This window comes from Ipomoea nil, unplaced genomic scaffold (genome assembly GCF_001879475.1).
Source record: "Ipomoea nil cultivar Tokyo-kokei standard unplaced genomic scaffold, Asagao_1.1 scaffold1562, whole genome shotgun sequence".
Lineage (NCBI taxonomy): Eukaryota > Viridiplantae > Streptophyta > Magnoliopsida > Solanales > Convolvulaceae > Ipomoea > Ipomoea nil.
The window spans coordinates 367,216-394,261 of record NW_017617990.1 but is presented as its reverse complement, the minus strand read 5'-3'; the positions used below and the strand labels follow the sequence as shown (position 1 = coordinate 394,261).

Sequence of the window (27,046 nt, the reverse complement as noted above, 5' to 3'; positions counted from 1 at the left end):
CTCCATCTCCATTTTTCCACTTCATATACATTTTTGGAGAAAGAAAATTTGGACTTCTCCAAATGGAGAGATGGAGAAAATATGCGTGAATAGTAACCTTTCCAAGAGGTTGCGGGTTCAAATCCTTTATTGCGCCTTCGCCTTTGCTTCAATTGTTGCTTTCGAATCCTATACTGCGCATTTGCATTATTATTATCTTCTTTTTTTATTTTTTATTATTATTTTCCCCTTTCTTCATCCTTATGCACACATAATAATAATAAAAATATTAATATTAATATTAATAATATTATTATTATTTTTTTATTTTTTATTTTAATTTTCCCTTTACTTCATCCTTGTGAAGAATTAGAGGAATGAGGAGTGAAAATTGAAAAATTGGAGAAATGGAAAACTGGAAGAATGGAGAAAGAAAACTGGAGAAATGGAGAAATGGAAAACTGGAAATGGAAAAACAGATAAACGAAGTAAACGACCCCATAATACTTGGCTATGTTATGCGTTTAGACACCAGAAATGAGAATCAAAATTATACTTAGTATTAATTGGTTGATAATTTTTTTAAAACACAACTATAAAATTTGATTATCCATTTAATTAAAAACTACATCCCATCATATTAGTAACCTGGTTTTATGATTGGGTTACTGCCTTTAGATTTTTGTTTTGATTTTGTTTTTGTTCATGTTGGTACTTTGAATATCATTATAGGATCAATTGTCTTAATTTTAAATTTTTGTATTTTTAAAACATTTATTCCCATTATAGAGTCATAAATAACTAAACATCATCAAACATGCAAAATACTTTCACAAAAAAACTCATTATCATTACCAAGTATTTAATTCTCATTCCAATTTCAATTCTCATATGCAAACCAAACACACCATTAATTTTATTTTAATTTGTTGCAAAAGGACGGGTTCATCATTTGTATAATTGTATATATTAAAGTCTTTAATGGGGTGTTTGGTTGGATGTAGTTGCAATTTAATTACAGTCTAATTCTTTGGCCACCAAAATTACACTATTTGGTTTGAGGGAATTGCAATTCCTCATTTTAATTTTGAATTGCAATTCATACCCTCCACATATGAATTGCAATTCAATGGGAAAAGGAAAGGGAAAATAGAGGAAAATGACTTTTTTTTAGCATTGATTATTATTAGCATTATTATTACACAAGGACATTTTAGTGTTTATACCATTTATTCTCTCTTCATTCCCAATAATTCAATTCATTCTTACCAAACAATGTAATTTGAATTCCTACTTTATTCGCACATTATTTTTTTCTCACAAAATTACATAATTCCTTCCTTCCAACTAAACAATCTGTAATAGATTTCTTTAACAAAGTGAAACTAATGGTAAGCATCGAGTTTCATAATGAGCACTATTTACCGCGCGAACTCTTATGGCATGTTTGGTTCATGGAATAGGTCAGAAATGGAATAACATTCCTTGGAATAGACCTATTCCATCGTTTGGTTGGATCATTTTGTCATGAGAATAACATGCCTAGGAATGAGCTATTACCTTCGCAAGGGGAATAGCCATTCATAGGGGGGCCTTGGTATTAGCTATTCTCATGCCCTTGGGAATATCTTTTATCTCACAAATACCAAAAATACCCTTTGTACATTACATAATATTTATATTTATTTAATAAATATAATGTATTATATAAATGTATATATTTAATTAAATTATAATTTTTATCTATCAATCTATCAATAAATATATATATTTAAATAAATTATTTGTGTGTGCGTGTATGTATATATATACACACACACACACACACACACATACACACACACACACATTTTGCAGCGTTTGCAATTGACATTTTGAAAAAAGAAAAATATTTTCTCAAAACACCCTTGACATTATACATACATACATACATACATACATACATACATACATACATACATACATACATACATACATACATACATACATACATACATATATATATATATATATATATATATATATATATATATATATATATATATATATATATATATATATATATATCTACTATAGTAATAAGAGCCCAAGGGAGTTAGGCCTATAATAGGTAGAAAAAATGCCGGTCACAGATTTTAATCAAATGAATGGCTCAGATTAATTAAAAGATTGATAAGATTTAAATTTTACACTAAAATTTCCTAAAATACCCCCACACCGTTACTAATTCCGTTAAAATTTTAAGAATTGCCGTTAGTTCACCGTTAACTTACTCATTGATTTCAATAATAAAAAAAAAGGTCTTAGGTTTGAACCTCATCCCAATCAAAGTTGGCATAATTAGTACTCTATTTTACTCTTATTAAATCTATATCTATATCTATATCTATATATATCTATATATATATAAAAGTAAAATCATCCTAACAAATTTTCCCCCCAAAACTTTTGTAGTAAAACTTATTTGGTAAGTAAATGTCAAATGAAAATTAAATAAATAATAATAATAATAATAATAATAATAATAATAATAATAATAATAATAATAATAATAATAATAATAATAATAATAATAATAATGTTATTACCTTAAATAAATAAATTATTATACTTTTCCTTAAATAAATAAATTATTATACTTTCCTTTTGAATTAGTATTTTCTACCTATAAATACAAGAATTTCTTCAATCAAAGAATCTCAGACTCATCTTTCTGCTTTCTTTTTGTATGAATTTTCTACATTTTTCTAACTATATTCTCACGTACTTCAATATGTTTTGCAGTTTAGACATCATGAATAGCTTCATCAACGATATCTTCTTGAAGCTCGCCCAAGAGGTGACTCGCTTGGCCCACTACAACAAGAAGCCGATAATCACTTCCCGCGAGATCCAGGCCGGCATGAGATTGGTTCTTCCTGGCGAATTGGTAAAGCACGTTGTCTCTCTAAAAACACTAAAGCAGTCATCATATTTACAAGCTCTTAGATGAAATCATTTAAATTTATGTTTCGTTTTTATATAATCTCAATTAAGGATTAATAGATGTAAAGTAACTTGGATTTGAGTTTAATTTCATATTATTCTTCCAAAATGTTTAATTTCATATTATAAGTATTGTTATCTACATTCAACTATCAGTGAATCGATTAGCATTCTCAAAAAAAAAAAAAATTGAATGTCTATATCTACGTGCATTTAAGATGCAACATGTGTATGATTCATTAGGCTTTGAGGCAGGAGAACACATCTGGGTACATTGGTGGATCTGTATCTCATTGCAAAAAAATATTCATACAATGAATTAATTAATATAATTACAATTATCATTATTCTAATTCAAAAAAAAAAACTAAAGAATTAATTGTAATAATGAAATTTGTTATTAATATTCTGTTACTAATTGACACAGAAATCAGACTAAAAGAAAAACGAATTAATTAGTAGGACAATTATATTAGGTAATCTAATTAATAATTTACTTTTTAAATTATATTCCCTTTTTAATAATGAATATTTTCTTAAAGTATATACACAGATTATGCTTATCAATATAGAATTAAAAGTGTATAGATGTATAATATTATTAGTACAAAATCAATTATACTTGCCTTAATAATTAATTATTAATATTATTGCCTAATAATTATGTGTTGTCACCTTTTTCGGGGTAATTATTATGGTAATTTATATACACATATATTTTTATACTTAATGTATAATATTATTGGGCACAAAATAAATATACTTACCTTAATATATATTGATTATTTTTAATATAATTTCCTAATTTATTAAAGGTAATTATTCTCATAATTTTTCTTTCCTTCTTTTGTGTAATTATTATGGTAATGTATTTAAATATTGGAAGAAAAAAAAATGTTATAATAAATATAATTAATGAAATTATTATTGTAATTGCCACAATATTTGGTAATTATAAATAATATAATTAAGAAATTTGAGAAATATAAGATTTCTTCCGTAGAAATATTTGTGGCAATTTCATTAAATTATAATTAATAAAATATGAAATATAATTAAAGAAATGAAATTATAAAATTAACAAAACATGAATATTTATATATATATATATATATATATATATATATATATATATATATATATATATATATATTTAAATATACATACATACACTTTTTAAATTTCTAAATATAATTTTTTAAGTATAAATCTATTAATATAAATTAAAATTAATGAAATTATATTATAATTTTCCTATATACATATTAATAAATATTATGTGTATATACAATGTATTATACAATCATATAAGGATATGCGTCCGATTAGAGTTTATATTTGTTCATACAAAATTTAGAATTTACATTTTTATTGATTTCTAAGTACAATTCTCTTAGTTATTATTATTCATATTTTTAGAATTAATAATATATATATATATATATATATATATATATATATATATATATATATATATATATATATATAATACAATTTGGAATAAATCAATTTAATTATATGAATTTTTTCTATAAATTTATCTAAATATGTACATGATTAGAGATTATATTAACCATACAAAATTTAAATTTAAATTTTGTATGTTATGAAAATAGATACTTGACCAAATATATAAAATTCCAACTATATTATTATATTGTACATTTTAATATTTTTTTATTTTTTATTTTAATTTTAAATTCATAAAAACAAAAAAAAAACAAAAAAAAAAAAAAATTCCACGGGTAAAACACTACATTTAAAAAAAATACAATTTCATAAATATCATAAATTAATTAATACAATATCATTTATATTTATAACAATTAAAGAAAAAATAAATAATTTCAAATATATGAACCAATGATTTCAAAATGAAATTAATATACAGTTACAAATAAATATAGCATGATTAGATTTACTTTAATTAGTTTTAATTCCCTTAATGATATGACTTTTCTTTATCAGTTTTTTGAGGGAGACTAAGGGAGTGTTTGAGTTGCTGGAAATTATTATTATTTTTTGAATACTTACTAATAAAAAAAATTAAAATATTTTTTACCCCCCTCCCCTCCCCCCAATAACATGTGTAAATTTTATATTTTTTAAAATTACAATTTGATAAATATTATAAATTAATTAGTAGAATATCATATCTGTTTATAAATTATAATAATTAAAAAAAATTCATATATGTGAACCAATGATTTAAAAATGAAATTAATATACAGTTACAAATAAATATAGCATGATTTGATTTACTTTAATTAATTTTAATTTCCTTAATGAAATGGCTTTTCTTTTATCAGTTTTTTATGGGAGGCTAATGGAGTTGCTATAAAATATTTTAAAATAAAAATTCATACTAATAAAAAATCATTTTAAAATATTTTTTTAACCCCTCATAACATGTGTAAATCTTATATTTTTTAAAAATACAATTTGATAAATATCATAAATTAATTAGTACAATATCATTTCTGTTTATAATAATTATAGAAAAAATAAATAATTGAAATATGTGAACCAATTATATCACAATAAATCTTTCAAAATTTAAAACAAAAGAACGGAAATTAAAAATAGAACGAAAATATTTCAATAATAATATTCTACATCATCAAGTAAAAGTAAATTAAAAATGAAAAGATAATATTTCAATAATAATATTCTACATCATCAATAGTAAAGGCATATTTTAAACAATAGTAAAGGTAAATTAAAAATGGAACGGAAATATTTCAATAATAATATTCTACATCACCAATTAAAAATAAAACTGAAATTAGGTAAAAATACCATTGCATATGATATTCTAATTGATTAATTGAAAGAAAATAAAAAGAATAATTGGTTGAAAATGAATATGATATTACTAATTGACTGATATTTTACGATGATATATTTTCACCCCGAGTCACCCATTCTAATGGACTGAAGATGTTAGCTATAGACGATGACGGACAAGATTATGTTGCTACTATCAATGTCGTCTACAATCAGTGGCGGACCCAGAAATTCTTTTCAGTGGGGGCAAAACACATTAAAACAAAATAGATAGTTTGATTTAAAAAAAAAAACATTTAAAAGTATAGCGATAAATATTGTTGGATGTGGACGAAAAATAAAACACATCAAAATTTTATAAAAAATATGAAACATAATTAATTTGATAAAATAATTCGAATAAAAAAATACATTATAAACACATCTCATTATTGGTATGAAAGAAAGTTATATACATATATATATGTAAATCTCACAATTAATTAATACGAAGTGTTTAAAAGTCATAGAAAATAATTAATTATAACTTGAACAATTTGCTGCCAAAGTAACAAGGGACAATGCTGCTGTGACAAATCTGACAAAGATAACGCGCGCCTTACCACCTGATCTACTCATCCTTTATTGATTTTAATCTATTTTATTATATTTATACTAAAACTTGTACTATATATACATATATACATACAAGGGTTATATATGTGGTGGAGGTGGCGTGAGGGGGGGCAGCTGACCCCACTGCCCCCATGCTGGGTCCGCCTCTGTCTACAATATGAGGTTTTAATAATGTGTAAATACAATTGGTGATATTATGTTTTTTTTTTAATGACAAAATTGCTATATATCTACACACAAAAAAAAAAAAAAAAAAATTAAAGCAATTTAGACAAAAAAATATATATATTTTTCATACAAATGAATTAGGATAGCAATTCATTCCTATAACTGAGTTGCTAAAGAATGAGCACGTTTGCCTAATTTATAAAAATACTAAACAATGATAAATAAAAGCTTCAAAGTTACAACACTGCATGCGTATATCTACACATTAGCTATTAATTTGAGCAATTATTTGTTTAAATTCAAGCAACGATAACATCAAAACATATAAACAATCCAAACTATATCTTCAATTGCACTATATAATATTTAATGTTCTAATTTAAATAATTATATATCAATCCAGATATTCTTAATATATTACAACAAATTCACGGGCGAAACCATATCTTTAATTGCACTATATAATATTTGAGTTATTACTGAAAAAATCAGTCTTTAATCACGGTTAATTGTATGTTACTTTTTTCCGAGTCACCCATCCTGATAGTCTGATAGTTTTAACTTTAGACGATGATGGACAAAATTCTGTTACTACTACCAATGTCGTCTAGCTATAAAGAGATTTTCAATAATGTATAATTTAAGCCATTGATATTATGTTTTTTTTTTTATATACAAAAATGACAAAATTGCTATATAGCTGATCTACATAGAAAATATATCTTCCGTATAAATAATTTATATAACTGAGTTGCTAGATAACGAGCTAATTAGCCCAATTAATACAAATTATAAACACTGATATATAAAATCTCTAAAGTTGCAACACCGAATGCGTATATCTACACGTTAGCTATTAATTGGGCAATTATTTATTTGAATTCAAGCATTGATAACATCAGAAAACATAATCGGTGTAACTCAATTCTTCAATTATATTATATAATATTCGATTTTATAATTTATACAATTGTATATCGATATAAATATTTTTAAAATTTTATAACAAATTCATTCCGTGCAACGCACGGGCGCAAATAATAGTCTATATCTATATTCTATATATATATATATATATATATATATATATATATATATATATATATATATATATATATATATATATATATATATATAAGTAAAATTCTCCTTCCTAAATTTTCCCCCCAAAACTTAAGGGCATTTGTGTAATATTCAAATTTAATTAATTATATATACTTAAAAGGCAATTTAATAATATCAATATTATAAATTAATTAGGAATAAGATTAATTAGGAATATTAATATAATGTCTTGATTATGAATATGAATATAATGAATTGATTATGGCAATACCTTAAATAAATAAACACACTTTCTTTTTGAAAAATTTTACAATTTTATAATTCTTATATTTTTCACCTATAAATACAATGAGTTTATACCTAAAAAAAATTATAAGTCTTCATTTTACATTGCATCACTCTTTTCCCTTGCAGGTGACTCTCTCATCACCGATTTATCAATGTAATATTAAAGGTACAATTTCTCTTCTAGCTATTTCTATCTTTAATTTCTCCGGGTTAATGCCACTCTAGACCAGTTGTAGTTGCTCTGACTAAGCCCAGGCACCGGTGTCGGGAAACCAGCCGCCGGATCCTCCCGAGACACCATCATCGGCGGTCACCGCAACGTGGGCCTGCGGCTGTGACTGCCCGGTATACCGCTGGTAGCATGTCACGGCCGTATGCCCCTGATTTCGGCAGATTTGGCAGCGTGGGAGATTGTTCCGGCCACGTCCACGGTTACCTCCTCGTCCGCGGTTACCATTGCCCCGGCTCTGGCCATTGCCGGAGCTTCGTCCGCCACCATTGTGCCTGCCCCGCCCCGCATAGTTCGCGACTGGAGCAGCACCGAAGCCGACGTCAGATCCCGCCGGAAAATCTTCGGAATGAATGAACTCCTGGGCTTGCAAGTGATCGGATATTTGGGAGATCGTCACTGGAGTCCCGGCCGCTGCAAGAGACGACGCCATCGCCCTGTACTCCGGACGCAGACCCCTAAAAACGAACAAGTTTTGTTCGTCGAGTGAAATAGGTCTGCCGGCCAACGCTATATTTTCGACCAATAATTGAGTGCGGCCTAGGTATTCGGTGACGGAGCTGTTCCCTTGGCGAAGAGAGTGGAACTGGCCGAGAAGACTCAGGCACCAAGCGCGGGTGGAGCTGCTCAGGGCTGTGGTGATCGATTCCCATACCTCTCGGGAAGTGCCATGGTCGACCGCTAAATGCATAACTTCATCTGATAACGAAGAGATGAGTAATGACATTATGGACCGGTCCTGTTTTACCCATGCTTTGTATGCAGGGTTCGGGACCAGTGATGGAGTGGTGGTGGCGGATGCTGACTCGCCGGAGGCCGGAGCCGCATCAATGACCGGTGGTGGACACGGGATTTCGCCATCCACGTACCCTAAGAGATCCTGACCGCGGAGAAAAGGCAATATTTGCGTCCTCCAAAACAGGAAATTGTGCATCGTTAGCTTCAGGGAGACGAAGTAGTGCGCACCCGACATGGGGTTGGCGGTGGCGGCCGGCACGGCGGAAGGGGCGGCAGTGACTGTTCTTTCTGAAGAATTCGTGGACATATTTAGTGAGGGACGGAGGGGGTACGGTGTTGGTGGAGGTGAGAATTGGAGATAGAACGGATCCTGGTCTGCTGATACCAGATGAGAAGATGATCGTTCATTCAACTGAAAGAGGTTACAACTGAAACACTTAATAGTAGAGAGATAATCGTAAACTACTCCTACACAATAGGCTAGTCAATCTGTAATTAACTTATTGACTAATTCTAATACAAAACTAATAACAATAAAGATAATAATAATAACATGGCTTAATAGATATCACTATATTTTATCAGGAAGAGAGATTTTTTAGGAATTGGGCGGGAAGTTAAAATTGCAGGATTTTATTTTTATATATAGTATAGATGTATAGATAGATAGATTACAATAGGAATTGTATTACAGTATTTTATAATATTAGAATAGAATTTTAACCCAGAATTATTGTACGAATAGGAAAGTAGAAATCAATATATTTTATCAGGAAGAGAGATTTTTTAGGAATTGGCCGGGAAGTTAAAATTGCAGGATTTTGTTTTTATATATAGTATAGATGTATAGATAGATAGATAGATTACAATAGGAATTGTATTACAGTCTTTTATGATATTAGAATAGAATTTTAACCCAGAATTATTGTACGAATAGGAAAGTAGAATTCAATATATTTTATTACGAAGAGAGATTTTTTAAGAATTGGGCGGGAAGTTAGAATTGCAGGATTTTGTTTTTATATATAGTATAGATAGATGTATAGATAGATAGATAGATAGATTACTATAGGAATTGTATTACAGTATTTTATAATATTAGAATAGAATTTTAACCCAGAATTATTGTACGAATAGGAAAGTAGAAATCAATATATTTTATCAGTAAGAGAGATTTTTTAGGAATTGGGTGGGAAGTTAAAATTGCAGGATTTTGTTTTTATATATAGTATAGATTATAGATATAGATGTATAGATAGATAGATAGATTACAATAGGAATTGTATTACAGTATTTTATAATATTAGAATAGAATTTTAACCCAGAATTATTGTACGAATAGGAAAGTAGATATCACTATATTTTATCAGGAAGAGAGATTTTTTATGAATTGGGCGGGAAGTTAAAATTGCAGGATTTTATTTTTATATATAATATAGATGTATAGATAGATAGATAGATTACATTAGGAATTGTATTACAGTATTTTATAATATTAGAATAGAATTTTAACCCAGAATTATTGTACGAATAGGAAAGTAGAAATCAATATATTTTATCAAGGAAGAGAGATTTTTTAGGAGTTAGGCCGGAAGTTAAAATTGCAGGATTTTGTTTTTATATATAGTATAGATAGATAGATAGATAGATTACAATAGGAATTGTATTACAGTATTTTATAATATTAGAATAGAATTTTAACCCAAAATTATTGTACGAATATGAAAGTAGAAATCAATATATTTTATCAAGGAAGAGAGATTTTTTAGGAATTGGGCGGGAAGTTAAAATTGCAGGATTTTGTTTTTATATATAGTATAGATTATAGATAGATAGATTACAATAGGAATTGTATTACAGTACTTTATAATATTAGAATAGAATTTTAACCCAGAATTATTGTACGAATAGGAAAGTAGATATCACTATATTTTATCAGGAAGAGAGATTTTTTAGGAATTGGGCGGGAAGTTAAAATTGCAGGATTTTGTTTTTATATATAGTATAGATGTATAGATAGATAGATTGATTACAATAGGAATTGTATTACAGTATTTTATAATATTAGAATAGAATTTTAACCCAGAATTATTGTACGAATAGAAAAGTAGAAATCAATATATTTTATCAGGTAGAGAGATTTTTTAGAAATTGGGCGGGAAGTTAAAATTGCATGATTTTGTTTTTATATATAATATAGATATAGATGTATAGATAGATAGATAGATGACAATAGGAATTATATTACAGTATTTTATAATATTAGAATAGAATTTTAACCCAGAATTATTGTACGAATAGGAAAGTAGATATCACTATATTTTATCAGTAAGAGAGATTTTTTAGGAAGGCGGGAAGTTAAAATTGCAGGATTTTGTTTTTATATATAGTATAGATGTATAGATAGATAGATAGATTACAATAGGAATTGTATTGCAGTATTTTATAATATTAGAATAGAATTTTAACCCAGAGTAAGTAATAACTTAATTTATAAGGAATTAATTTACTTACCAAAGATTAATTTTAAATTTTTAATTTTTAATTTTTAATTTTTAATTCCCTATTATGCTAAACGTTATTATGTTGTTATTATACTAAACATATAATATAATTTTTCAAGAATATTTTTACTATGTTGTTAAGAGCTGTGAAGATTGATAGTCTGGGTTGAGTCTAACAAAGTTTTTACTGGACAGAAGAATGATTTTTTTTTTTCCATGGCTTTATTATAATAATAATAAAGGAAAAAAAAATGATTGAAGTCAAAATATCATTTGTATTTTCTTAATACTCCGTAATATATAATAAGTTTTAATTCAAATTCTATTCAAATTACGTTAGTATAATTTTAATTCAGTAATAAATTGCATCCGTTTTTAAGTATATATATATATATATATATATATATATATATATATATATATATATATATATATATGATTTCTCATTTGTATTTTCGTATGGATGGAATAAAAAAGGAATGTTGAAATTTTAGGAAATAAAATATTAACAGGAAAGTAATGAAAATTAGTATTGAGGAAATATTAAATATTTAATAATTTTATAATTAATTATTTATATAAACATTTGTTGACCTACTTGCATATAGAGGGCAAATTTTTTATTTTTCCTTTTGTATTTCAGTATACATGCAAGAAAAAATGTTAGGAAGACAATTTGAAGGAAAAATGATATTTAAAATCTTAGAAATTAATTTTGAAAGAAAAATGAATGAAAATCTATATTGAGGTAATATTTAAAATTTAATAATTTTATAATTAATTATACAATTAATTACCAAAATGGTCCCTTGACTATAATGAAATTACCAATTTTGTCCTCGACTATATACATAGTGTATATATAAATTGCACGAAAATTATAAAACTAATCAAATGTTAATGTTAAAAATAATAATAAGAATTTTAAAATTAGAATTATAAATTAGGTATTAGGGTAATAATTAATCTATATATATCATATTATTATTATTGTTATTATTATTATTAGTATTAATAATAATAATAATAATAATAATAATAATAATAATATTATTATTATTATTATAAAAACAAAATCATCGCATTTTATTTTCCTGCCCAAACTTTTGTAGTAAAGCTTATTTGGTAAGTAAATGTCAAATGCAAATTAAATAAAATCTAATAATTGATAATATTGCATAATTTGTAATATTATGTATGGTATTATAATCTATAATATAATTGATAATATTATTGTTCAAGTATAATAAAAACACTAATGTAATACTGTAATAAAATAAAATAAAATAAAATTAAAATAACAAAAACAACAACAACAACAACTAATAATAATAATAATAATAATAATAATAATAATAATAATAATAATAATAATAATAATCCAAACAAAACAATATACAAAATAAAATTAAAATTAAAAAAAAATAACAAGAAGACAAAGGTGGCTCCCCTTTGTAAATGATACGGGATCATTTTGATCCCTCATTGAAAATGTCTGGAAAGAGGAGCTCTTGAGCTCCTCTATATACGAGGAGCAATGCTCCTCTTACAAACCTATAATTGTTTGCCCATCAATGTGAGCAAATATTGAGAAGTCCAAAGGTTTTCTTTTTAGTACTATTGACCCGACAAATTATGCTGTGGAACTGTGTCCACCTTGCAAGGTAGACACGGTTCAAAAATTGTTCATAATTATAAATATATAGTTCAAAATTATGAACATATAGTTCTATAATTATGAACATGGTGTTGTGAACATAATTTTGAACATATAGTTATGTAATTATGAATATAGAGATTCAATAATTGTGAATATGAAGTTCAAAAATTATGAATATATATCTTTATAATTATGAATATATAGTTTGGTAACTATAAACATAGAGTTCTGAATTATGAATATATAGTTCAATAATTATAAATATGAAGTTCAAAGATTATGAATATATAGTTTCATAATAATGAACATACAGTTCAGTAATTATGAACATAGAACTGTATTCACCTTGCAAGGTGGACATAGTTCCACAGCATAATTATTCGATTGACCCTGTTATATGTAAACTTTCTCAACCTGATAAAGCCCAACGTGTCAAAACTCTCTTATTTAAGAAATCTTATCTTAATGGCTTCCTATTTTAGTTTTTTTTTTTTTTTTTTTTTTTTTTTTTTTTTTTACATTTTTTAAAATTATTTTTAATTTATTAGGGGGTTTGAAAAAGATTAACCAAAAATGTATATGAGTTGTTTTAGTTTTTAGCAATTTGGAGTAAATTGCTAAGTTATTAAATAATATTTTTGGTGTTTTGATTAAATATAAAATGTTAAACAAACGAATTTCTTAAAATTTTGACGAATTTGCAAAATAATCAAATTACAATAACAACAACAACAACAAAAGCAATAATAATAATAATAATAATAATAATAATAATAATAATAATAATAATAATAATAATAATAATAATAATAATAATAATAATAATAATAATAATCCAAACAAAACTATATAAAAAATAATTTTTTTTTTTTAAAAAAAAAAAGACAAATGAGAGTCACGAGCTTCCTTTGTAAATGATATGCGATCATTTTGACCCCACATTGAAAATGTTTGAAAAGATAGAGCTCCTCTATATAAGATGAGCAATGATCCTCTTTACAAATATAATTGCTTGCCCATAAATGTGGGCAAGTATTGAGAAGTCAAAAGGTTCTTATTTAAGAAGCCTTAACTTTGTCTTTTTATTTTAGTTTTTATTTATTTATTATTTACTATTTATTTATTTATTATTAGTGGGGGTTGTGAAAGATTAACCCAAAATGTATGTGTTGTATTAGTTTTTTTTTTTTTTTTTGTAGTTTGGAGCAAATTACTGAGTTATTATGTAATTTTTTTGGTGTTTTGATTAAAGTTAAAATGTTAAAATGACGAATTTATTAAAATATTTGTGAATTTATCAATAATCAAATAATAATAATTATAATAATAATAATAATAATAATAATAATAATAATAATAATAATAATAATAATAATAATAATAATAATAATAATAATAATAATAATAATAATAATAATAATAATAATACAATCAAAACGATATAAAAAATAAAATAAAAATAAAAAAAATAAGAATAAGACAAAAGGGTGGCTCCCCTTTGTAAATGATGTTGGATCATTTTGATCACATATTAAAAATGTTTGGAAATATGAGCTTTTGAGCTCATCTATATAAGAGGAGCAATACAAACATATAATTGCTTGCCTATCGACAAGTATTGAGAAGTTCAAAGGCTTTTTTTTTTTTTTTTAGTACTATTGACCCGTCAAATTGTGCTGTGGAATCGTGTCCACCTAGCAAGGTAGACACGGTTCTAAAATTATTTATAATTATGAATATATAATTCAAAAATTAAAAATATATAGTTCTATAATTATGAACATATTGTTGTGGACATAATTATGAACATATAGTTATGTATATGAATATAGAGATTCAATAATTGTGAATATGAAGTTCAAAGATTATGAATATATAGTTTTATAATTATGAACATATAGTTCAGTAATTATGAACATAGAGTTCTGTAATTGCGAATATAGAGTCTAATAATTATGAATATGAAGTTCAAAGATTATGAATATTTAGCTTTATAATTATTAATATATAGTTCAGTAATTATGAACATAACTATTCGATTCACCCTGTTACATGTCAATCATTATTGTATGGACCATGGTCCACACAAGTTGTGTGGACTATATTTTGTCTACTATAAAATAATGTATATTCAGTACAAAAATAATGTACATTCAATATAAAAATAATGTATATTGTAGACAGGGGATATACATTATTTTTGTTCTGAGTGTACATTATATTTTATAATGTACATTCAGTACAAAAATAATGTACATTTAGTATATTAAAAATATACTTTTTGTTATGGTCCACATAACATTGTGTGGACTATGGTCCATACAATAATTTACCGTTACATGTAGTATATGTTCATATAAACTTTCTCAAACTATTGAAGCCCAACGTGTAAAAAGGCTTTTATTTAAGAAACCTTATCTTAATGGCTTCTTTATTTTATTTTATTTTTATTTTTTTAATTTATTAGGAGATTTGAGAAAGATTAACCCAAAATGTATATGCGTTGTTTTAGTTTTTAGCAATTTAGAGCAAATTGCTAAGTTATTAAATAATAGTTTTGTTGTTTTGATTAAATATAAACTGTTAAACACGCGAATTTCTTAAAATTTTGGTGAATTATTCAAATAATCAAATTACAACAATAACAACAACAACAACAACAACAACAACAACAACAACAACAACAACAATAATAATAATAATAATAATAATAATAATAATAATAATAATCCAAACAAAACTATATACAAATTAAAATTAAAATTAAAAAAAATTAAAAAAAAAAAAAAAACAAAAAACAAAGGGGAGTCACGGACTCCCTTTGTATATAAGAGGAGCAATACTCATCTTACAAACATAATTGATTGCCTATCAATGTGGGCAAGTATTGAGAAGCCAAAAGGTTTTTATTTAAGAAAGTCTTAGCTTTGTTTTCTTATTTTAGTTATTTATTTATTTATTTATTTATTTATTTATTATTAGTGGGGTTGTGAAATATTAACCCAAAATGTATGTGTTGTATTAATTTTTAGCAGTTTGGAGCAAATTATTGAGTTATTATTATTATTATTATTATTATATATATATATATATATATATATATATATATATATATATATATATATATATATATATATATATATATATATATATATATATATATATATAATCGCACTCAGGTGCGAATGCTTCGCCCAGGCGCGAAATAGGAATGAATTCTGTTCGTCCACGTGTCCAGATCTAATGGATGAGAAACACTGATTTTTTTAAAAAACGCGGTGGTATTTTCGTAAATAATTGAAAATCGAAGTGCAAGTAAAATGTATTACAAGTGCATGTAAAATGTATTATAGGTGCAAATAAAAATTTACACTGAGCATCAATACTTAGTTGCACCTATAGTTATAAGTAGTTGTACCTATAGTTCTAAGTAGTTGCACACATAGTTATAAGTAGTTGCACCTAGGTGTATGAATGTTTGTGAGTGGTTTTCAGGGGTATTACTACCCGCTGAACTCAGATCAATGAATGTTAACAAGGCAAAATTACATGCACTTATAGGTGAAAGTATGTGCACCTATAGTTATAAGTAGTTGCACCTATAGTTATAAATAGTTGCACATATAGTTATAAGCACACCAGGTGCATGAATGTTTGCGGAAAGTGAATGCTAACAAGGCAAAATTACATGCACTTATAGGTGAAAGTAGGTGCATCTATAGTTATAAGTAGTTGCACCTATAGTTATAAATAGTTGCACATATAGTTATAAGCACACCCAGGTGTATGAATGTTTGCGGAAAGTGAATGCTAACAAGGCAAAATTACATGCACTTATAGGTGAAAGTAGGTGCACTTGTAAGTGATTTTACTTGCACTTCGATGTTCAATTATTTACGAAAATGCCACCGCGTTTTTTTTTTTAAGTTATTAGATCTGGACACGTGTAGCGCGCTGATTCGTTCGCATTTCCCTCCTGGGCACTTATTCGCACCTGAGTGCATCCCTATATATATATATATATATATATATATATATATATATATATATATATATATATATATATATATATATATATATATATATATATATATACTAGTAATTGTCCAGTGCGATGCATAGACTATTATTAATTTAACAAATTTATCAATTAAATTTTTGACGTACTCTAAATTAGCAAAGAAATTAATGTCTGTGGAAACAGAAAAACTTACCTGAGTTCTTCCGCTCCCAGAAATATTCATCTTCCCTAGATCGCACGGTATAAAGCTCTATAGGAGATCTAAGCTCCCAAAAATATTCTTCTCCCTATTCTAGTCACGATCATCCTCCTAATTCCAACCACGACAAAAACATAATTGTAGTATTATATTGGTTGTGGATGATGACTTATTTATAATGTTGAAGTAGATGTAGATGTTCATGTAAATATTGAAACATGTGGTTATTGAAATTTGTAAGAATGTTTTATTTATTGCAGTAAATGTGAACACAATTAATGCATTCGTACTTTGCTGATGTCATTTGCAATTGGTGTGGAGATAGTAAATGCTTATATGAGCATCCTCAATAGATAAGTTTTTTAGCACAAATATGAGAAAAATATGTGAAAAAAGAAAAAAAGAAAAAAAGAAAAAAAAAACAAAGCTGAAAAAAAAAATTGACGCGCAAACTTCCTTTTCTCTCTTGGCGAGACCCACAAACTCTGAAAAAACTTGAGTCTTTGCAGGAGCACCCTACTTCTTCTCTCTCCTCCATCTCTCCATCTCTCTCTTTTAAGTTGCCATTTTTTCCTAAAAGACTGTGAACAATGCCTTAATGGGGATGCTCTTAGAAGCATAACATAAGTATTGCAATGTTAATTTTCAATTATGGATCAACAATTATTACTCAAATTAATTTTGTGAATTACTCTCCACTCCACTAAACTCTTTTTTATTATTATTATTATTCACTTTGATTTTCTTTCATCTTTATTTAATTATTTATGATGATTATGAAGTTCCTAAACCCTTGATATTCCATAACTCTCAAATGCACCAAATGAAGGGAAAAAAATTTCACCTTGATTCTGCTATATATATATATATATATATATATATATATATATATATATATATATATATATATATATATATATATATATATATATATATATATATATATATATATATATAATCCGGATCAGGTGAGGACCTAATCTTAGGTGAGGACGTGAGGACTAATCTTGTGCGTTTATTTTTTTATTTGGATGGTCCAGATTTGAGTTATTGAGATGACATGGATTGATCTTTTTTGTTAAAGTGGGATAATAGTGTCTTTTTCTATTTTTTTAAGTGTGAACGCATGTATAATCCTTGGCCAAATTGGTTTCCTATTTTCTTGGATCATCACCGTTGCAATTTGGAGCCGCGATTTCTTCATCATTGATTGAGTGTTCGCCCATGCAAACTAATCAGTATTTTTTTATTTTTTTTGCTTGTTCTTTTGAGTATAATATTGTCTATATTTGGATTGTCCTGTATATGTATAAATGCCTGGGTAGTACGATTGTGCATTCGTGTGTGCTGATTGTGCAACCTAGTGTTGTAAGTTGTGCACTATAGGGTAGGGAGTTGTGCATTATAGCACATAGTTCAATGCATCGTAGAACATTGGATCTTCACTATATGATTTTTTGGCGGGGTTTGAATGCACAACAATGAAGTTATTGATGCACAACACTCAGTATAGGAATGCACAACATTTTGTATAAGAATGCACATCTTTTAATAAGACTGATTTACCCTAAATTTATATATTTTAATATTTTAAAGGGATTTGTTTTCTTAATCCGTGTGATTTGTTTCTTTTAATCTCAATCATACATCATTCTGATTTAATGGTCTAGATTAGTCCTCACGTCCTCACCTGATCCGGACCCTATATATATATATATATATATATATATATATTTGTGTCTTTATTAAAGTTAAAATGTTAAAATGACGAATTTGTTAAAATTTTAGAGAATTTATTAGTAACCAAATTACAACAACAACAACAACAACAACAACAATAATAATAATAATAATAATAATAATAATAATAATAATAATAATAATAATAATAATCCAAACAAAAGGATATACAAAATAAAATTAAAATTTAAAAAAATAAGAAGAAGACAAAAGAGAGCCACAAGCTCCACTTTGTAAATAATGTTGGATCTTTTTGATCCCACATTGAAAATGTTTGGAAAGATGAGCTTTTGAGCTCCTCTTTCAAACATAGTTGTTTGCCAATCATTGTGGGCAAGTATTGAGAAGAGCAACGACTTTTTTTTTTTGAGTACTATTGACCCACCAAATTATGCTGTGAAATCGTGTTCATCTTGCAAGGTAGACACGGTTCTAAAATATTTTATAATTATGAATATATATATAGTTCAAAATTATGAACATATAGTTCTATAATTTTGTACACAGTGTTGTGAACATAATTATGAACATATAGTTATGTAATTATGAATATAAAGATTCAATAATTGTGAATATGAAGTTCAAAAATTATTATGAATATATAGCTTTATAATTATGAACATAAAGTTAAGTAATTATGAACATAGAGTAATGTAATTGTGAATCTAGAGTCTAATAATTATGAATATGAAGTTCAAAGATTATGAATATATAGCTTTATAATAATTAAAAATATAGTTTAGTTATGAACATAGAACTGTGTCCAACTTGCCAAGTGGACACGGTTCCACACCATAACTATTCGATCATCATGTTACATGTAGTACATGTTCATATAAACTTTCTGAACCTATTGAAGCTCAACATGTCAAAAGGCTCTTATTTAAGAAACCTTATCTTAATGGCTTCTTATTTTAGTTTTTTTTTTTTAATTTTTTAATTTATTACGAGGTTTGGAAAAGATTAACCAAAATGTATGTGTTGTTTTAGTTTTTAGCAGTTTGGAGCAAATTGTTAAGTTATTAAATAATATTTTTGGTGTTTTGATTAAATATAAAATGTTAAATCAACGAATTTTTTAAAATTTTGAAAAATTTGTCAAATAATCAAATTACAACAACAACAACAATAATAACAATAATATAAACAAAACTATATATATATATATAATTTTTTTTTGTTAAAAAAAAAAAAAAGACAAAGGAGAGCCACGAGCTCCTTTTTTAAAAGATGTGTGATCATTTTGATCCCACATTGAAAATGTTTGAAAAGAAAGAGCCATCTATATAATTGCTCCTCTTACAAACATAATTGTTTTCTCATTAATGTGGGCAAGTATTGAGAAGTCAAAATGTTATTATTTAAGAAGCCTTAGCATTGTCTTCTTATTTTAGTTTTATTTATTATTTATTATTTATTATTAGTGGGGGTTCTGAAAGATTAACTCAAAATGTATGTGTTGTATTAGTTTTTAGCAGTTTGGAGCAAATTACTGAGTTATTATATAATATTTTTTGGTGTTTTGATTAAAGTTAAAAATGATAAATTGACGAATTTTTTAAAATTTTGACGAATTTATCAATAATTAAATAATAATTATAATAATACTAAAATAATAATAATAATAATAATAATAATAATAATAATAATAATAATAATAATAATAATAATAATAATAATAATAAAACGATATACAAAATAAAATTAGAATTAAAAATAATAAGAAGAAGACAAAAGGGAGCCACTGACTCCCTTTGTAAATGATGTTGGATCATTTTGATCTCACATTGAAAATGTTTGGAAAAATTGTAATATAGCTAGACAAAAAATATATCTTACATACAAATGAATAAGGATAGCAATTCATTTTTATAATTGAGTTGTTAGAGAACGAGCACATTTGTCTAATTTATGAAAATACTAAATAATTATAAACAAAATCTTCAAAGTTATACCACCGCATGCGTACATCTAGACATTAGCTATTAATTTGAGCAATTATTACACAAATTCAAGCAATGCTAACAAGAAAATATATAAACGGTCCAAACTATATCTTTAATTGCACTATATAATATTTAATGTTCTAATTTAAATAATTATATATCGATTCATATATTTTTAATATATTACAACAAATCTATTCCGTGCATCGCACGGGTGCAAATACTAGTATATATAAAAGTAAAATCCTCCTAGCCAAGTTTCCCCCCCCCCCCCCCTCCCCCCCCTCCCAAAAAAAACTTAGAGGCATTTTTGTAATATCAAATATTTAGACAAATATGGCATTTTAATAATATTAAAGATTTTACCTTTCTTGAGATCTCTTACCATTTTATAATTTCAATACTAAACCCTTTTGATCTCATCCATTGTGTATAAATACACCTTATATGACCATACACAACCCCAACTAAGGTTAATTATTTTATTGATTTTTGCTAATCATCCTGTGATCTTCCACAGTTGAGGTTGATACGTGATTTGCACTGGTGAGGTTTTCATTATCTTAGTTTCTTTAATTTTTTCTTCTTTTTTGGGTTTTGTTTTGTTTTTATTCTTTTGTATTTTCTGATTTTTAAACAACAAAAGTGGTTCGTAAGAAAAAATATTGATATATTCTTTTCTTTTTTGTCTATTTTTGTAGAGAAGATACGAATCTAGAAAGATTGATCGGGAAGCAATAGACTTCTAATCATCCTGTGATCTTCCACAGTTGAGGTTGATACGTGATTTGCACTGGTGAGGTTTTCATTATCTTAGTTTCTTTAATTTTTTCTTCTTTTTTGGGTTTTGTTTTGTTTTTATTTTTTGTATTTTTTGATTTTTAAACAACAAAAGTGGTTCGTAAGAAAAAATGTTGATATATTCTTTTTTTTTGGTCTATTTTTGTGGAGAAGATACTATACGGATCTAGAAAGATTGACCGGGAAGCAATAGACTTCTAATCATCATGTGATCTTCCACAGTTGAGGTTGATATGTGATTTACATTGGTGAGGTTTTCATCATCTTAGTTTCTTTTATTTTTTCTTCTTTTTGGGGTTTGTTTTGTTTTTATTTTTTTTGTATTTTATAGTTTTTAAACAACAAAAGTGGTTCATAAGAAAAAATGTTGATATATATATTTTTTTGTCTTTTTTTTTTTTTTTTTTTTTTTTTTTTTTTTGTGGAGAAGATACATATCTAGAAAGATTGATTGGGAAGCAAAAGAGTTCCTTGCTCATCAAGATGATAAAGTTTTGTGATCGAGGGACGAATTATGTGTATATGTAAATATATATAGACTTATAGAGGGAACCATACTAAGAATACAATAAAAACCAAAATGAAATTAAAAGCATTTTTTAGTTGTCAATATATCAAAGCATTGGACTTTGTTTCGATTCAATTTCTCTGTTTTTAAAGTGTACATTTTTTGTAATAAGAGAGTAGTTTGTCTTTCCCTTCAAGACGTTTTTCTTGCCATTTAATTTTTTTTTTTTTTTTAGGAAAAAAATGATTAAGTACTGTGGCTTTTTTTTTTCAATAGAGTATTATTTTGATTTTATTCTTCATCTGACATTCCTTGATATAAAATCACTTTACTAATGTAAAATAATGTTATTGACTTACCATGTTTGCTTCGATATGCTAAGCCATTTAAAACTTAATACGGAGTAAAATTTATAATTGTAATACTTCCGTAATAATATTGAATAAATATTAATCATATGTTTAGATTTAATAATATATTATATTAAAAGAATTATTTATTAATTTAATATAGCGATGGTTAATACGGGTAAACCATATATAAGCAATATTTTACCTTAAGAATATTATACCTTAATTATAAAAATTGTACCTAATAATTTTAGTATTAAAAGTCATACAATAATTACCATAAACAATGTTTAATAATTGCCAAATTCTATTATGCAATAAAAATTACTATTATAAAATTTTTTGTAATATGGATACATTATTTTTAATTATTTCGATTTAATAATATTATATCTTATGTATAAAAATTCAAATAATACTTTTAGTACTATTGAATATTGATTGACTAACAATTATTTTAATTATTAAGGCAATTAATGGATATTTTGATTTAAAAAGTTTTCAAATATATGAATTATACATAGTAGCATTGAATCAATTAGTAAGACAATTATATTAGGTAATCTAATAAATAACTTACTTTTTAAATTATATCTCATCTTTAATCTTTAATAATAAATATTTTCTTAAAGTATATACATAGACTATGGTTATCAATATAAAATTAAAAGTACATATATATATATATATATATATATATATATATATATATATATATATATATATATATATATATAAATATAATGGATAATATTATTAGTACAAAATAAGTTATACTTACCTTAATAATTAATTATTAATATTATTACCTAATAATTATATATTGTTACCTTTTTCGGTGTAATTATTATGGTAATTTATATACATATATATTTTAATACTTAATGTATAATATATTGGCATGAAAAAAATTATACTTATCTTAATATATAATTAATTTTTAATATAATTTCCTTATTTTTATTAAAGATAATTATTTTGATAATTTTTCTTTCATTATTTTGTGTGATTATTATGGTAATGTATTTAAATTTTGGAAGAGATTATTACAAATATTATAATTAATATAAGTAATATAATTAATGAAATTATTATGGTAATTGTCACAATATTTGATAATTATAATTAATATAATTAAAGAAATTGAGAAATATAAGATTTCTTCCCTAGAAATATTTGTGACAATTTAGTTAAATTACAATTAATAAAATATGAAATATAATTAAAGAAATGAAATTATTAAATTAACAAAACATGAATATTTCTAATCATACATACACTTATATGCACTATAATAATCATGCAAAATTTAAATGCAACTTTTTAAATTTTTAAATGTAATTTTTTAATTATAAATCTATCAATATAAATTATAATTAATGAAATTATATTATAGAATTTTCCTATTTTCATTTTAATAAATATTATGTGTATATAAAATGAATTATACAATCATATAAGGAAATGCGTCGGATCAGAGTTTAAATTTATTCATACAAATTTTAGAATTTATATATATATATATTTTTATAAAACTAATCAAATGTTAATGTTAATAATAATAATAAGAATTTTAAAATCAGAATTATAAATTAAGTATTAGGGTAATAATTAATCTATATATATTATATTATTATTATTATTATTATTATTATTATTATTATTATTATTATTATTATTATTATTATATAAAAACAAAATCATCCCTTTTCAAAAAAAAAAAAAACAACAAAATCATCCAATTTCATTTTCCCGCCCAAACTTTTGTAGTAAAGCTTATTTGGTAAGTAAATGTCTAATGGAAATTAAAAAAAAAAAAAATCTATTAATTGGTAATATTGCATAATTGGTAACATTATGTATGGTATTATATTCTATAATATAATAATATAATTGATAATATTATTGTTCAAGTATAATAAAAATCCTATGTAATAATGTAATAATAAAAAAATTAAAATAAAATTAAAATAATAACAATAACAATAACAATAACAATAATAATAATAACAATAACAACAAATTTAATAATCCAAACAAAACTATATACAAAATAAATTTAAAATTAAAAAAAAAAAAAAGGAAGAAGACAAAGGTGGCTTCCCTTTGTAAATGATGTGGGATCAGGGCCGGATTTTAGGCTGTGCAAGCTGGGCTACCGCACAGGGCCCCCAATTTTAGAGGGCCCCAAATTTTATAGGTCCAATATTTAATTTTTACCTAGCTAGTTTAGAAATAAAAATTAAGAGTTTTCAATTAAACTTAAAAGGTTCTATGAAGAGATGGTAAAAATGTGTATTTATTGTATTTTAACTTGGAAGTCAAAGGTTCGAAACTTGCATGTATTGATTTTAAAAATTGTGATTTTGATAGGGCCACATTTATTTACCAAAACAGGGCCACTAAAATTTAAAATACGGCCCTGTGTGGGATCATTTTGATTCCACATTGAAAATGTTTGGAAAGATGAACTCTTAAACTCCTCTATATAAGAGGGGCATTTACAAACATATAATTGCTTGCCCATCAATATGGGCAAGTATTGAGAAGTCCAAAGACTTTTTTATTTTTATTTTTTTATTTTTTTTTATTTTAGTACTATTAACCTGACAAATTATGCTGTGGATATGTGTCCACCTTGCAATGTAGACACAATTCAAAAATTGTTCATAATTATTAATATATAATTCAAAAAATTATGAACATATAGTTCTATAATTATGAACATAGTGTTGTGAACATAATTATGAACATATAGTTATGTAATCATGAATATAGAGATTCAATAATTATGAATATGAAGTTAAAAATTATGCATATATATATTTATAATTATGAACATATAGTTCAGTAACTATGAATTTAGAGTTCTATAATTATAAATATAGAGTTCAATACGTACTTATGAATATGAAGTTCAAAAATTATGAATATATAGCTTTATAATAATGAACATATAGTTTAGTAATTATAAACATAGAACTGTGTCCACCTTGCAAGGTGGACATGGTTCCACAACATAACTATTCGATTGACCCTGTAACATGTAAACTTTCTCAACCTATTGAAACCCAACGTGTCAAAAGGCTCTTATTTAAGAAACCTTATCTTAATGGCTTCTTATTTTAGTTTTTTTTTTTTAATTTATTAGGGGGTTTGAGAAATATTAACCCAAAATGTATATGAGTTGTTTTAGTTTTTAGCCGTTTGGAGCAAATTGCTAAGTTATTAAATAATATTTTTGGTGTTTTGATTAAATATAAAATGTTAAACAGACGAATTTATTAAAATTTTGACGAATTTGCCAAATAATCAGATTACAACAACAACAACAACAACAACAACAACAATAATAATAATAATAATCCAAAAAAAAAAAACTATATACAAAATAAAATTAAAATTAACCAAAAAAAAAAGACAAAGGCGAGCCACCGGCACCCTTTGTAAATGATGTGGGATCATTTTGATCTCACATTTAAAATGTTTGAAAAGAGAGAGCTCATCTATATAAGAGGAGCAATGAGACTCTTATAAACATAATTGCTTGCCCATCAATGTGGTCAAGTATTGAAAAGTCAAAAGGTTCTTATTTAAGAAGCTTTAACTTTGTCTTCTTATTTTAGTTTTTATTTATTTATTATTAGTAGGGGTTGTGGAAGATTAACCCAAAATGTATGTGTTGTATTAGTTTTTAGCTGTTTGGAGCAAATTATTGAGTTATTATATAATATATTTTGATTTTGATATTTTGATGTTTTGATTAAAGTTAAAATGTTAAAATGACGAATTTATTATAATTTTGGCGAATTTATCAATAATCAAATTACAAATAATAATAATAATAATAATAATAATAATAATAATAATAATAATAATAATAATCCAAACAAAACAATATACAAAATAAAATTAAATTTAAAATTAAAAATAATAAGAAGAAGACAAAAGGGATCCACGGGCTCCATTTGTAAATAATGCTAGATCATTTTGATCCCACATTGAAAATGTTTGGAAAGAGGAGTTCTTGAGCTCATCATCCCACATTGAAAATGTTTGGAAAGAGGAGTTCTTGAGCTCCTCTTACAAACATAATTGTTTGACCATCAATATGGGCAAGTATTGAGAAGTCCAAATGCTCATGTTTTATTTTTGAGTACTATTGACCCGACAAATTATGATGTGAAACTATGTCCACCTTGCATGGTAGACACGGTTCCAAACTTGTTCATAATTATGAATATATAGTTCTATAATTATGAACATATAGTTATGTAATTATGAATATAGAGATTCAATAATTGTGAATATGAAGTTCAAAAATTATGAATATATAACTTTATAATTATGAACATATAATTAAGTAATTATGAACATATAGTTTTGTAATTGTGAATATAGAGTTCAATAATTATGAATATGAAGTTCAAAGATTATGAATATATAGCTTTATAATTATGAAC

At 25.2% G+C, this 27,046-nt stretch overlaps 1 protein-coding gene across 1 annotated transcript; it reads right to left on the bottom strand.

Moving 5' to 3' along the window:
- Nucleotides 1-8,132: 8,132 nt before the first annotated feature.
- Nucleotides 8,133-9,161, bottom strand: LOC109189644. The gene has a single exon (XM_019340258.1). The coding sequence runs from the start codon at nucleotides 9,159-9,161 to the stop codon at nucleotides 8,133-8,135; it is 1,029 nt and encodes a 342-aa protein (XP_019195803.1).
- Between the last annotated feature and the right edge of the window lie 17,885 nt (nucleotides 9,162-27,046).